Below are 12,557 nucleotides of genomic sequence, written 5' to 3' on the forward strand. Positions count from 1 at the left end.
GATTCATTGCTGAGCCAGGATTTGAATGCAAGTGTCTGAGAAGCGTGGGGCATCGCACAGCACCAACAACTGGCAGGGAAGGAAATATAGAAGTTCCCCATTTGGGCATTACATGGAAGACGAAAACAGGAACATCCAGATAGCTCCTGCATTCACTCTCAGCCCCTCAACATGCTGGAGATGAGCTCATAAGACCCTGAAATGTGGACAGGTCTCCAGTATGCAGAACAGAACAGTTTGTTTCCTTTTTTATTATTCAGTTGCAGCTGAAATGGTTTCTTTCCCATTCAAATAAGACTCTGCAACATTCAATACTAACCTAATGCACTGCCAGTAATTAAAGTGTCCTTTGTTCCTGACCCTGACCTGGACTTTGCTGTTTTCTCTTTGGGTAGACACACACGGCTTAATTAAATGAACACCACAGAGCTGTTATGGTGAGGGGGAAGATCCTTTGTTTGGCTTCATGCTTCTTTATCAACTGCTTGGGCATCCAGCCCAGCCAGAAGCCCTTTTCTCTTCTGCTTATTAACCTGTGTTTTTTGCCTTGCAATTATTTAAAAGTTCTTTCTTCTGCTGCAGAGCCCTGCCTGCCACCCATCTTTGAATCAAAAGTGGCACACGGCACAATTAGAGAGAACTAGGGTTCCTGTGCAAAAGAGCTGCAAAAGTGCTGTCCATCAGCACCCGTCGATTTGCAGATGTGCTTACAAGGCTCCTTCCTTCCTTCCTTCCTTCCTTCCTTCCTTCCTTCCTTCCTTCCTTCCTTCCTTTTAGATCAGTGGAAGACAGTAGGTAGTGAATTCCTTACAAGTGCAGAACGCGTATTATTTGGTGCCTGTAGCAGTGCTAGTTCATCCTTGGTATGGCCTTGCTGTCCCAAAGTGGAGGCAATATTATTCACAGCTTGTCAAATTTATCTCCGCCTTAATGAAGGCAGCCTCACAACCACCGACAATGGCTGATGTTATTTGTTCTGTTCTGGCAATGTGCCTGTTTGCCACATCGTGTAGCTGACACAGCCAGCCATGTAGCATCTGAAGCTTATCGTAAGGTATCAACTATTTCAGCGCAAATGTCTTCTCTCCATTCCTCGCTGTTCAGCGGTTCAGTCTTCCTGTTGGTAAGAAAAGTGCTCAGTAGTAAATGGGCAGTAAGGAACTCTGAGGTACGTGGGCTGGGGGAATTCAATGGCAGAGCTTGTCTCTGGAACAAGTTGTTAGAGCCTCTCCATCCTAAACAGACTTCAGAAATTGCGAAATAGCCTAGAGCCTTACAGATCATGCTCAAGAACCAAAGGCACCAGCCGAATCAGCACTGTTCTCTTACCAAGGTGACAACTGCATGACACAAATGTTTCCCCTGTTCTTGGCAAATGCATGATATTTTGATCAGCTGTTCTGGGTGCTGGGGGGGGGGGAGGAAAGTGCATGTCGCTGCCCCCAGCTCACTGTCTTCCTCTTCCTAACACTAAAGTATAAATGGAGTGGTGAACATGTGGCTCTCCAGATGTCGTTGGACTACAACTCCCATCATCCCTGACTATCAGCTGTGTTGACTGGGGCTGATGGGAGTTGCAGTCCAGAAATGTCTGAAGAGTCACAGATTCCCCATCTCTGCTCTAGGCTAGCATACCCTCCAAGTGTCCCTGTTTTCTGGGGACAGGTCTGTAGAATTGCGAAAGTCATCCCGGCTTCTGATTTGATCCTGGAATGCCCCTATTTTCCCTTCCACTGCCACAGTGGCTGCTGCAAAGGAGCATCCTGTGGCCTCTCCTTCCTTGGGCAGCTTGTAGTGGCTGCTGGAGAGCAGGCAAGGAGGAGGAGAGGCTTCTGCCGCCAAGGTCCAGTCCCACGCGACACGCTGGCTCTGAGGGGTGGGCAGAGGGCAAGGATAAAATAGAATAAAATTGGAATTAAGAGGCTTTCTCAGTGGAGGGTGTGTGTGCTGTGTTCTGTTGGTGATAGGAAATGCTCAGCTGGGGAGGGGGGTGTCAACAAATGAGGGGTCGAGGAGGGTCAGTTGTGGGGGAGTGAGAAATGTCCCTTTTTTCATCTGAGGAATGTTGAGGGTATGGTGACTAAGTGGGTCCCCTTGGGACTGATCCAGCAGCTGCCTCTTCTGCTGTTACCAGGCCTCCCCATTACTGCCTGGTGGTGCAGCCTCCAAAGCCGTCTTCCCTGGGGTCACACAGTAAGCCCACCTGCCTCCCGGAATCACTGGGGCATTTTTGTTTTTCTTCTTGTGCAGGCAAGCCTGTCTTTCTTGCAGCGCTTAGCTGTGGCTTCCCATAGTTGCAAATTCCCTCTTGCCTGGCAGAGGCTGGCTTTTGTTTCACACTCCATTATTCCGCAAGAGCTTCTGGGCTTGTGTGTGTGTGTGTGTGTGTGTGTGTGTGTGTGTGTGTGTGAAGCCAACATTTCCCCAGAAAGTTATTTCGAAAGCAGAGGAAGCTTCCCTTTTGTCTTTCATCCAGATTTAGGTCTCAATGCCCCACCCCAATATGTAAAATCCAGCTTTGGTTTTGTTCCCATCGCCATAAGAGCCACATATCCCTCTGGTGGCTACACCAAGCCTCTTAAGTAGGAGGAGAACAATGCAAACTGTGCCATGAACACCCCTTTCCAAGTGTGTGTGGGGGGGAGGTTCAAGATTTATTTGTCAGGGCGGAGGCCCCATCACTGACCTCCTTTCACTCCCATTCCCACAGCGGTTCAGATGCTCTTGGAAACTGGAAGCAACGAACCGGTGCTTTGCCAATTAGGATATTTCTGTGCAAGCTCAAATTCCCTGGAAATGTCTCTAAACGCACAAGTCCTGTACCCCTGAGAGCTCAGAGAAGGAGCAGGAGGCTGCTGTGATTTATTTGTTTTTGGGCAGATCTTTTTAACTCCTTCCAGAAACACCTGGGGTTTGGCAATGGGATTTTTAAAAATGCAGTTCTGATATAACACCCAGTGGTGGATGGAATGGACTTGTTTGAACACCACACCACCCGGCACTGGAGACTTATCCCTGCCAATTATTTCTGGAAAAAAGATCTCTTGTTCAAAAGTGTTGTATGTCCAGGAGAAGGGCATCCCAATGAGAACAGAGCTTCTTGGGGGTTATTTAAGAAGAGGAAGCTGCAACAAAATGTTGCAGTGTGGGGGTGTTCCTGGTCAGTGCTCTGCTTCAAGATACTCCATTTCATTCTGCCTCCTCTTAACCCTTCCTCCCATGACTTGGTACTCTGTGGCCACTGTTGCTCAGCCCTCAAACAACAGCACTCAAGTAGAGGGATTTATTACGTTTTTATCCTTCTGTTTCTCATAGAAGCTCAGGGAAGTATGCAGAATCACCCCCTCCCATTATGTCCTCACCACAGCCCTGTAAAGGAGGTTAGGCTGAGAGAGTTAGGCTGGCCCCAGGTCTCCCAGGGAACTTTTTGGCTGGGTGTGAATATGGCCCCGTCTTTAGTCTACTCTAATTGCTATGCCAGAAGTTAGTGATATTGATGTTTAGTGGCCAAGAATCATAGAACTGTAGAGTCTGAAGGGACCCTGAGTCTCATCTAGTCCAACAATAAAGGACTATGCAGCTAACCCTATATGGGGATTGAACCTGCAACCTTGGTATTATCAGAATGCAAGCTAGGAGACTCCTGGGTTCAAATTTTACTTACTCAGTGGGTTAAGGGAAACTGCCAACACTCAGCACATCACACAGAATATGGGGGTAATAATACTGGTCTTACTTGAGACATAATGGCTCAGTGCGTCTGGCTGTTAACCAGAAGGTTGGTGGTTCGAGCCCACTCAGGGGTGGTTGCACTGAAGGGTATTGGACTAGACGACCCTCTGGGTCCCTTCAGAGCCAGTGTGGTGTATTGGTTAAGAGCAGTGGACTCGTAATCTGGTGAACCGGGTTCGTGTTTCCGCTCCTCCACCTGCAGCTGCTGGGTGACCTTGGGCTAGTCACGCTTCTTTGAAGTCTCTCAGCCTCACTCACCTCACAGAGTGTTTGTTGTGGGGGAAGAAGGGAAAGGAGATTGTTAGCCACTTTGAGACTCCTTAGGGTAGTGATAAGGCAGGATATCAAATCCAAACTACTACTACTACCCTTCTTCTTCTTCTTCTTCTTCTTCTTCTTCTTCTTCTTCTTCTTCTTCTTCTTCTTCTTCTTCTTCTTCTTCTTCTTCTTCTTCTTTTCTGTTTCACCAGAATCTGCTTTCTTGCCATCGGAATCCATTGTTCCGGGTCCTATGCTCTGGAGCAGGAGAAAACAAGCTTGCAGTGTCTTCCATGTGATAGCCCTTCAGATATTTGAAGATGGCTGTCCTATCGCCACTCAGTCTTCTCTTGGCTAAGCACACCCAACTACCTCAGGCGTTCTTCATAATGCTTGGGTCTCTAGGTCCTTGATCATCTCGGTCACCTTCCCTTGTGCACCTTTCAGCTTGTCAATATCCATCTTAAGCTGTGGCCACACTGATTCATACTGGTCATAATTCCTGTTACCCTTTAAACTCCCCCTTTCTCTCATGTACACACACACACACACACACACACACACACACACACACACTTCCCATATGCTCCTTTAAATGTGTGTAAACCAGAGTGTAGAATTCATCACCAACCTCCCTCCCTCATGCCATCCTGGGCACACTTACCAGCGGATAAGCCCTTATGAACTCCGCAGGGCTTACTTCTGAATAAAAATGCCCTGGGCTGGGTGCCCTGTATGGTCCAATTCCCATTGTCACAGTTTTTCTGTTGCACAGAGGAATAGGTTTCAAGGAGGAAGAGAATAACAGATCACTAGAGAATAGATTTTGCATGACACCTCTCTGACCATAAATGTATTCCTCACCCCGTGAATCCCATCTGTATGACTATGTGTAACATTACTGTTGCTTGGATTTCAAAGAGCTGGACAGCAGAAGAGGGGGCAACCACAGAGTAAGAATGGGAAAGAAAAGCCTGAACAAACAAGTTGCAATCTGAGCAATTGCAGGATTTGCGCAGCAGTTTTCAGAGAGGAAATATACAGAGAGGAAATATTGAGGCTAACCATGTTTGGCAGGTCACTGTTTGGCCCTCCTTGGATTGGTGTGAGAAAGTTCTAAATGAAGTGAAATCACATTAATACATTGTGACATTTAAAGGAAAAAATGGGGTTAAAGTACTCAGATGGTGTCAACAGTTTCTTGCTTGGACTGTTAATGTCACCTGGTTCAGGGATGATACGGCTGTCCCATGGAAGATGGAGCAAGCTTGTTTTCTGCTGCTCCAGATGGGAGGAACCGAACCAACAACTTCAAATGACAAGAAAGGAGATTCCAACTCAATATTAGGAAGGACTTTCTGATAGCAAGAGCTGTTCAATGGTGAATGGACTCCCTGGGAAGGCAGCACCAAGAGTGAAGCCACGGTGCTGAATAGCCATCAATATTCCTCTCCCCCATGAACTCGTCCAATCCTCTTTTAAAAACCATTCAAGTTGATAGCCATCACAGTTTAATTATGTACCTCATGAATCAGTTCAAAAGGAAAGTCACGCATTGGCTGTCTCTAGAAAGCATCTCTATCCCCCGCACTCCATTCTTCTCTTTTTATTCAGCAAATTAGTGTCTACAATCCACCAAATTAATGAAGGAGAAGATTTGCAGCTACATTCCATTCCCCAAAGAGGGCCCCTCCCACAATACATGCCCCCCCCTCTGCCAGAAGAGAGGCTTTCAAAGCACACACTTGTGAAACGTCACTATTAGTTAAGGTCATCACAATCATAATACTTCTCGTCTAGAACATTTGTTGGTGTCCATGGATCTCAAAGTGGTGAGTAAGTCCCTGTAGTAATTGCATTTTGCAGGAAAGAGGGGAGAAGCCCAAACAGATGTTCAGGCCCGTCTGAGTTCAGTCACACAACTGGAAATGAGAGCATGGTCCTCTAGTCTTAAGTCCACCTTCCCAGCTCTCCTTGTGCCCCTTCCCTGGTAGATGCACCTGAATTGTCAATAGTTCGACCCAAATCTTTGTTATAAGGACATGCTGTCTTTCAGCTCCCCTGCCATTCCGTTGGCTCCATTCAACTCAGCTGGCTCCTGGCCTTCCTCTTTGCTCCCGTCCTTCTCCTGGATCACCCCCTCTTCCTCCCCCTCTTCCTCTTTCGACTTCTCCAACTCCTCTCCCCCCAAGAGGTTGGCACTGGACAGGTGGCTCAGCAGGTGCCCCTCGCGGAACGACTCTGCCAGCTCTTTGGCACAGCACTCTGGCGTGTTGGTTTCGTAGGTGCTGTGGAAGGAGTTGTAGTCGACCTCGTAAAAGTCCTTCTCCAGGGTCAGAACGGGAGTGAAGCGGTGGCCCCACAGCACTTCCTTGTCCATGTAGGAGCTCCGAGCCTGGCAAGTCATTCCTGGAGGAAGGGGAGAGACGAGAGAGAGAGAGAGAGAGAGAGAGAGAGAGAGAGAGAGAGAGAGAGAGTGTCGTGATGGGGATTCGGTGAAGGAACAAGAAGGGATTTAATGTTAAGCCGCCTTAGATGCTCACACTTCCCTCCTTTTCTAAACTTCCCTCCTTTTCTAAAAAAGTTTAAAAGCAGTTCATGGTCGTTTCATACCTGATTGCTTCAGGACATGGAAAAATGATTTGCTTAACAAGCCTTATTATTATTATTAGGAGTAGTATTTTATATTTTTAAAGGTTCCTGATGTTTCAACAAAAAGCACAAGCATCAATGAACTGACCATGCCTCTTGGCAAGCAGAAGCAGGACATTTGATTGCACAAGAAGATCGTTTTAATAGCATATGATGATTGGGACACGACAAAGGACTTAAATGGCCAAGGCTCCTCCCGCAGCTTTGCTGCAAAACCTCAGGATCTCTCCCTTGGTTTCTCTCTACTAAGTGCACTAGCTGTTTTCTCACTGGACAAACACATATATTTTCTGTGACTACTTCATGAGGGCTGGGGTTCCTATCATTCTCTTTGGTGAGGTAACAGCTTCAGGCGGCAGATATGTTGGGTGCCAGTCACATGGGTGCCATGTGACCTTCCTTAGACACCCTAAGCTAGCCGCCTGTCCTCAGGAGGTCGTAAGACATTATCCCATCACCAACATAATAGCAAGATTAATTTACAGCCGTGTTTAGGGAAGTTTTTAATGACTGATGTTTTGACATACAGCACTTTTAATCTATTGTTGGAAGCCGCCCAGAGTGGCTGGGGAAACCCAGCCAGATGGGCGGGGTACAAATAACAATTATTATTATTATTATTATTATTATTATTATTATTATTATTATTATTATTATACCAGGTTGGAATGGCAGGGAGCACCCCCTTGACTTGCCTCAAACAGCACCATGGATTGGGGTAGCCTTGGTCAGGGGCAGAGTGAAGGGATTGCAGCCAGAGCACAGTGCAGAGCATTTAAAAGCCCTTGTGCAAACAGCCCAGTGTTGCTCTTAGAGGCTGCCTGACTCTCTTTCTCTCCACCCCGTGCCCTCACTATCTGACTACCCCGGATTCCTCCAGGGCCCCTAATCCAACCCAACCCAGAGCGATCCAGGATTGCCTCAACCTGACTCAGCCAAAGTCCCAATTGGCCCAATTCAGATTCAGGATTGGGTCGTATATATTATTTATCTTACTTATTTCATAACATTTATCCACTGCTTGACTGTAAAAAAACCACACCATCCCACCCCCCAAAGCAGTTTACAAAAAAGGATGGAACAATAAAAATACCAATAAGAAAGATTAACGATAACTTAAAACTTTCACAAAGTTAAAATAACAATAGACGAAAAATATAGATCAAAACTCGCATCGGATTCTAAACATCTGGACAGGCTTGCCTAAGCAAAAAAACCATGTTTTTAGCAGGTGCTGAAAAGAGCACCATGATGTCAAGTGGCAGGGAGTTCCAAAGTGTAGCTGCCGCCATACTGAAAGATCGAGTTCTTACATGATCTTTGGAGTTGAGGTTCTGCGGCACCTGTAACAGTGCCATTTCCTCCAATCAAAGTGGTTGAGTGGGCATATATGGGCTAAGGTGATCTCACGGGCAGGTAAACCAGTGTGTGCAGGTTCACTCCGAATTTCATGATGGGAAGAAAAAGTCGGGCAGCAATGTAATAAGCAGATGAAGCCACTTCTAGAGAACATGCTGGGGAAGAGAGAAAAGGAAGGATGCGGCTCCCTGTCTGATGCGGAGCTGGACCGCTTTTCAGCAGGCTGGCAGAGGAGGCTTCTGTTACAGCAGACTTCTGGGCACGAACAGTGTTAGTCACGGCATTCTGGCTCTCAGCAAGCTCAGGAACCAGGAAGTGCAGAGGCTGCTTTGAAAAAATAATGTGCTAGAGGAGGGAAGGAAGCCCAGGATGTTCTGAAGCGGGCGAGTGGGCCCTGCTCAGGAAGCAGGAGGTTGGGCTGGTATTTGAGGTTCTTCTCCTAATAAGTAGGTCAAGGAAGCATCCGTGTTCTGGCACAACCAGGGTGATGATGGCATAAATGGTAGGAGCTTTTCGGTGCCTGCTAAAAACATCCTTATTTAGCCAAGCCTGGAATTAAGATTGCCGGAAGAAATATCAACAACCTCAGATATGCAGATGACACAACCTTGATGGCAGAAAGTGAGGAGGAATTAAAGAACCTTTTAATGAGGGTGAAAGAGGGGAGTTCAAAATATGGTCTGAAGCTCAACATCAAAAAAACGAAGATCATGGCCACTGGTCCCATCACCTCCTGGCAAATAGAAGAGGAAGAAATGGAGGCAGTGAGAGATTTTACTTTCTTGGGCTCCATGATCACTGCAGATGGTGACAGCAGTCACGAAATTAAAAGACGCCTGCTTCTTGGGAGAAAAGCAATGACAAACCTAGACAGCATCTTAAAAAGCAGAGACATCACCTTGCCAACAATGGTCTGTATAGTTAAAGCTATGGTTTCCCAGTAGTGATGTATGGAAGTGAGAGCTGGACCATAAAGAAGGCTGATCGCCGAAGAATTGATGCTTTTGAATTATGGTGCTGGAGGAGACTCTTGAGAGTCCCATGGACTGCAAGAAGATCAAACCTATCCATTCTTAAGGAAATCAGCCCTGAGTGCTCACTGGAAGGACAGATTGTGAAGCTGAGGCTCCAATACTTTGGCCACCTCATGAGAAGAAGAGAAGACTCCCTGGAAAGATGGAGGGCACAAGGAGAAGGGGACAACAGAGGATGAGATGGTTGGACAGTGTTCTTGAAGCTACCAGCATGAGTTTGACCAAACTGCAGGAGGCAGTGGAAGACAAAAGTGCCTGGCGTGCTCTGGACCATGGGGTCACGAAGAGTCGGACACGACTAAACAACAACAAGAAAGACAGGAAGTTGAGGGAATTTTAAGCTGTTTTAGTATTTTAACTTTTGCATGGTTTAACATACTGCTGTAATTTCTTCTTGATTTCCTTGTGTTATCTTTTTGTAGGATGGGAGAGTGTTGCCTCCAAGTGTCCCTATATTCCAGGGACAGTCCTGGATTTACTGAAGCCATCCCAGTTTCTGATTTGATCCCAGAATGTCCCTGCTTTCCTTAGGACCTCCCTATTTTCATTGCAGAAATGTTGAAAGGTATGAAGTTATATGACCCTGGGCTAAGGAGATAAGTAACTACACATCTGAATAATACAAATAAAAATTCAAGGAGAGAAGGTGATGTTGGTGGGAATATATGCCCCCAATGAGAAAAAAGCAGGGTTTGGTTTTTTTTAAAAAAAATGGAAACAGAATTACTTGAATACACGGACCAAAAGATGATTTTAATGGAAGACTTAAATGGAGTTCCATCATTAGAAAAGGACAGATCAGCTATAAAAAGGTACAAAATAAGGCAGATCATCAAAGACTTTTTTTGTATTGGATCAAACTTTAAATTTGATAGATATATGGAGAGTAATACATTTGTTTGACAAATGGTTCACTTATTATTCTTATGTTTATAACAGCAGTTCAAGAATTGACTCGTTATGTATTTCCAAAGAGTTGGAACCTCAAGTAAAAAAAAATAGAAATTAATCCCAGGACATTTTCGGATCACAATTCTTTGATAATGGAAATACAAAAGGAAAGTCACACCATGTTTTATTATGATTTTTCATATGTTGGAAGCCACCAGAGTGTCTGGGGCAACCCAGTCAGATGGGTGGGGTATAAATATTATTATTATTATTAAAAAATTGGACATCCCTATTTTCATCAGATAAATGCTGGAAGATATGGTGTTGCTCTTGCACTCCGATCCTGCTTGTGGGCTTCCCACAGGAACCTGGGTGGCCACTGGGAGAACAAGATGCTGCAAAACATGGGCCCCTTTGGGCCTCATCCAGAAGGCTCGACTTACGCCCATATATTCATATCTCAGTGCTAGAGCAGCTGCTTTGGTATCCGCCATGTCACTCGTTCCATGTCTCTGATGCACAAAATATGAGTATGCTCGGCTGACGAAGACCGGCAGGGCGAAACAAGGTATTATTCTGTGAATCCATGTCACGTTTAATTTTTTTCGTCTGACACCGGCATACAACAACTCTATTTTGCAAAGGCACATGTTAAGATCTTTCGTATCCTTCGTCTGATACCTGCATACAGCAACTGCATACAACAACCAACATCTGCAAAGGCAGATGTGGAACATTACAAAGAAAAGTTCATCTTTTGCAAGTACTGCTCCTTAAAGTTGTTACGTTTGACACTGGTATTCGCGAAGACAAATGTGGAACACAAAAAGCTTTTATTTGGACATCACATTTAAAAAAAGGGATTCATTTGTACATATGTGGAACACAAAAGCTTCTATTTGGACATTAAGTATATAAGAACTGATCTATTTGCATTTCCTGTTCTAAATGTTGGTCCTTAATTGCTTCTACTCAATTAGATAATGTGAAGAGAGTTATGTTTATATGATGTATAAAGAATTATATAGTTAAACACAGCCAGTTATGCTGTGGGTATATTTATATTTGCATGCAGAAGGTCACAAGTTCAATCCCCGTCGTCTCCAGGTAGAGCTGGGAGAAAGTTCCTTTTCTAACAATCTGGAGTGCTTCTCTGCCTGGCACCAGATCTCTTAGTGTTGACCCAGGTCATCGAGCCTGAGCTTCTGCAGCTGCCACCCGCCGGACATGCATTGCTATTGGCAACAGCAGCAACAGCAGCAGAGGCCCCGGGGGCAGCAGCTGAGGAAGCCCAAGGACAAGGAGGTTGTTGCATTTCTTCTGTATTTGTGCTGCTCTTGCTGACTACCTCAAACATCACCTGTTGGGAGGATGGGGCACAGGTTCAACTTAATAACTAATAAGTTAAAGTACACCTCTGCTGTTGGTATTTATATTAGAGCAGGGCCCTCATTGTGCAGCAGATGTGTTTGTGTGTTTTAATGAACTGAACAGGCTGAACAGAGTAAAAGATTATGAGTCATTGGGCGGTGGGGGGGGGAGAGTGTGTGTATCAGCATAATAGTGTTTAGCTTAATTGTTTTTAGTTGCTTGTTTGCTAATAGTGTTTTAGAGACTGCAACTGTTTTGTTATTATTATTTTTTTAAAATAGATTTTATTAAAATCTGAGAAAGAATACAAAGATTAATATCAAATATCTTTTTGTCAAGGCTAAAAAAACCTAACCTAACCTAAATAAAAAAACAGTGAAGAAGAGAAGGCAAAAAAGAAGAATGGATAAAGGATAAAGAATAAAAGAATAAAAAAGAGACCTTCTGATTCTTCATCTGTCAGCTAAAAATAGAAAATTGTTCAGCACCACTTTCTATAAACCAATATTATCTTCAATCCTGAAATCCAAATATCGTAAGTTCCTTTTCTTTTTCATGCAAAAAGTCTATAAGAGGTTTTCAATCTTTAGTAAATATTGACAACGACTATTCTCTGATCAAACATGTCAACTTTGCTATCTCAGCTAAATCCAGCTAAATTTTAACAACCATTATTCCCCCATTGTTGGTGTCGCTGTTTATTATGGGATTCATTCGAAGGCAAAATGGAATAGAAATACAATAAATCAAATCAATCAAGAAGGACCAATGCTCTGACCCAGCATTAGGCAGCTCCTTATTCCTGTGCCCCTCCATCTGTCACCCGAGGCAGTGGCCTCACTCTGCCTAATGGTAGGGCTGGCCTGTTGACACCATACCTACATGCCTGGGCCTTCCCGTTCCACGGTAGGCAGTGAAGGGCTGTAGCTCAGTGGCAGAGCATCTCCTTTGCGTGCAGAAGGTCCCAGCTTCAACTCCTGGCATCTCCAGGTGATGCTGGGACTAGACTTCCTGCCTGAGAGCCTAGAGAGCCACTGGCAAGTGAGTATGGGCGGCACTGAGCTCAATGGCCTAACTGGATATAAGGCAGCTTTCTAGTTGCTGTACCTGTGGTCTTGGTGTGGCTGCTTGACCCTGAGATAAAATCATGGAGGGGAAAAGCAAAAGAGACTTCCCAAGTTCTTCAGCATCCTAGGGGAATCCCTGCCTGCCTTCCAGCCAGCTCTTGGAACAGCTCTTGCCCCAAAGGGAGATCCTTAT

The 12,557-nt window shown here is 45.2% G+C and overlaps 1 protein-coding gene across 1 annotated transcript in view; it reads right to left on the reverse strand.

Annotated features, from left to right (window-relative positions):
• Positions 1 to 5,581: 5,581 nt before the first annotated feature.
• KCNJ5 (potassium inwardly rectifying channel subfamily J member 5) overlaps positions 5,582 to 12,557 on the reverse strand; it is a 35,059-nt gene continuing 28,083 nt past the window's right edge. The window contains exon 4 of the mRNA XM_081172658.1: positions 5,582 to 6,399. Within this exon, the coding sequence (XP_081028784.1) occupies positions 6,023 to 6,399 (377 nt within the window). The 3' untranslated portion in view covers positions 5,582 to 6,022. The remainder of the gene's footprint in view (positions 6,400 to 12,557) is intronic.

Source organism: Podarcis bocagei, assembly GCF_964188305.1.
Source record: "Podarcis bocagei genome assembly, chromosome: 15".
Lineage (NCBI taxonomy): Eukaryota > Metazoa > Chordata > Lepidosauria > Squamata > Lacertidae > Podarcis > Podarcis bocagei.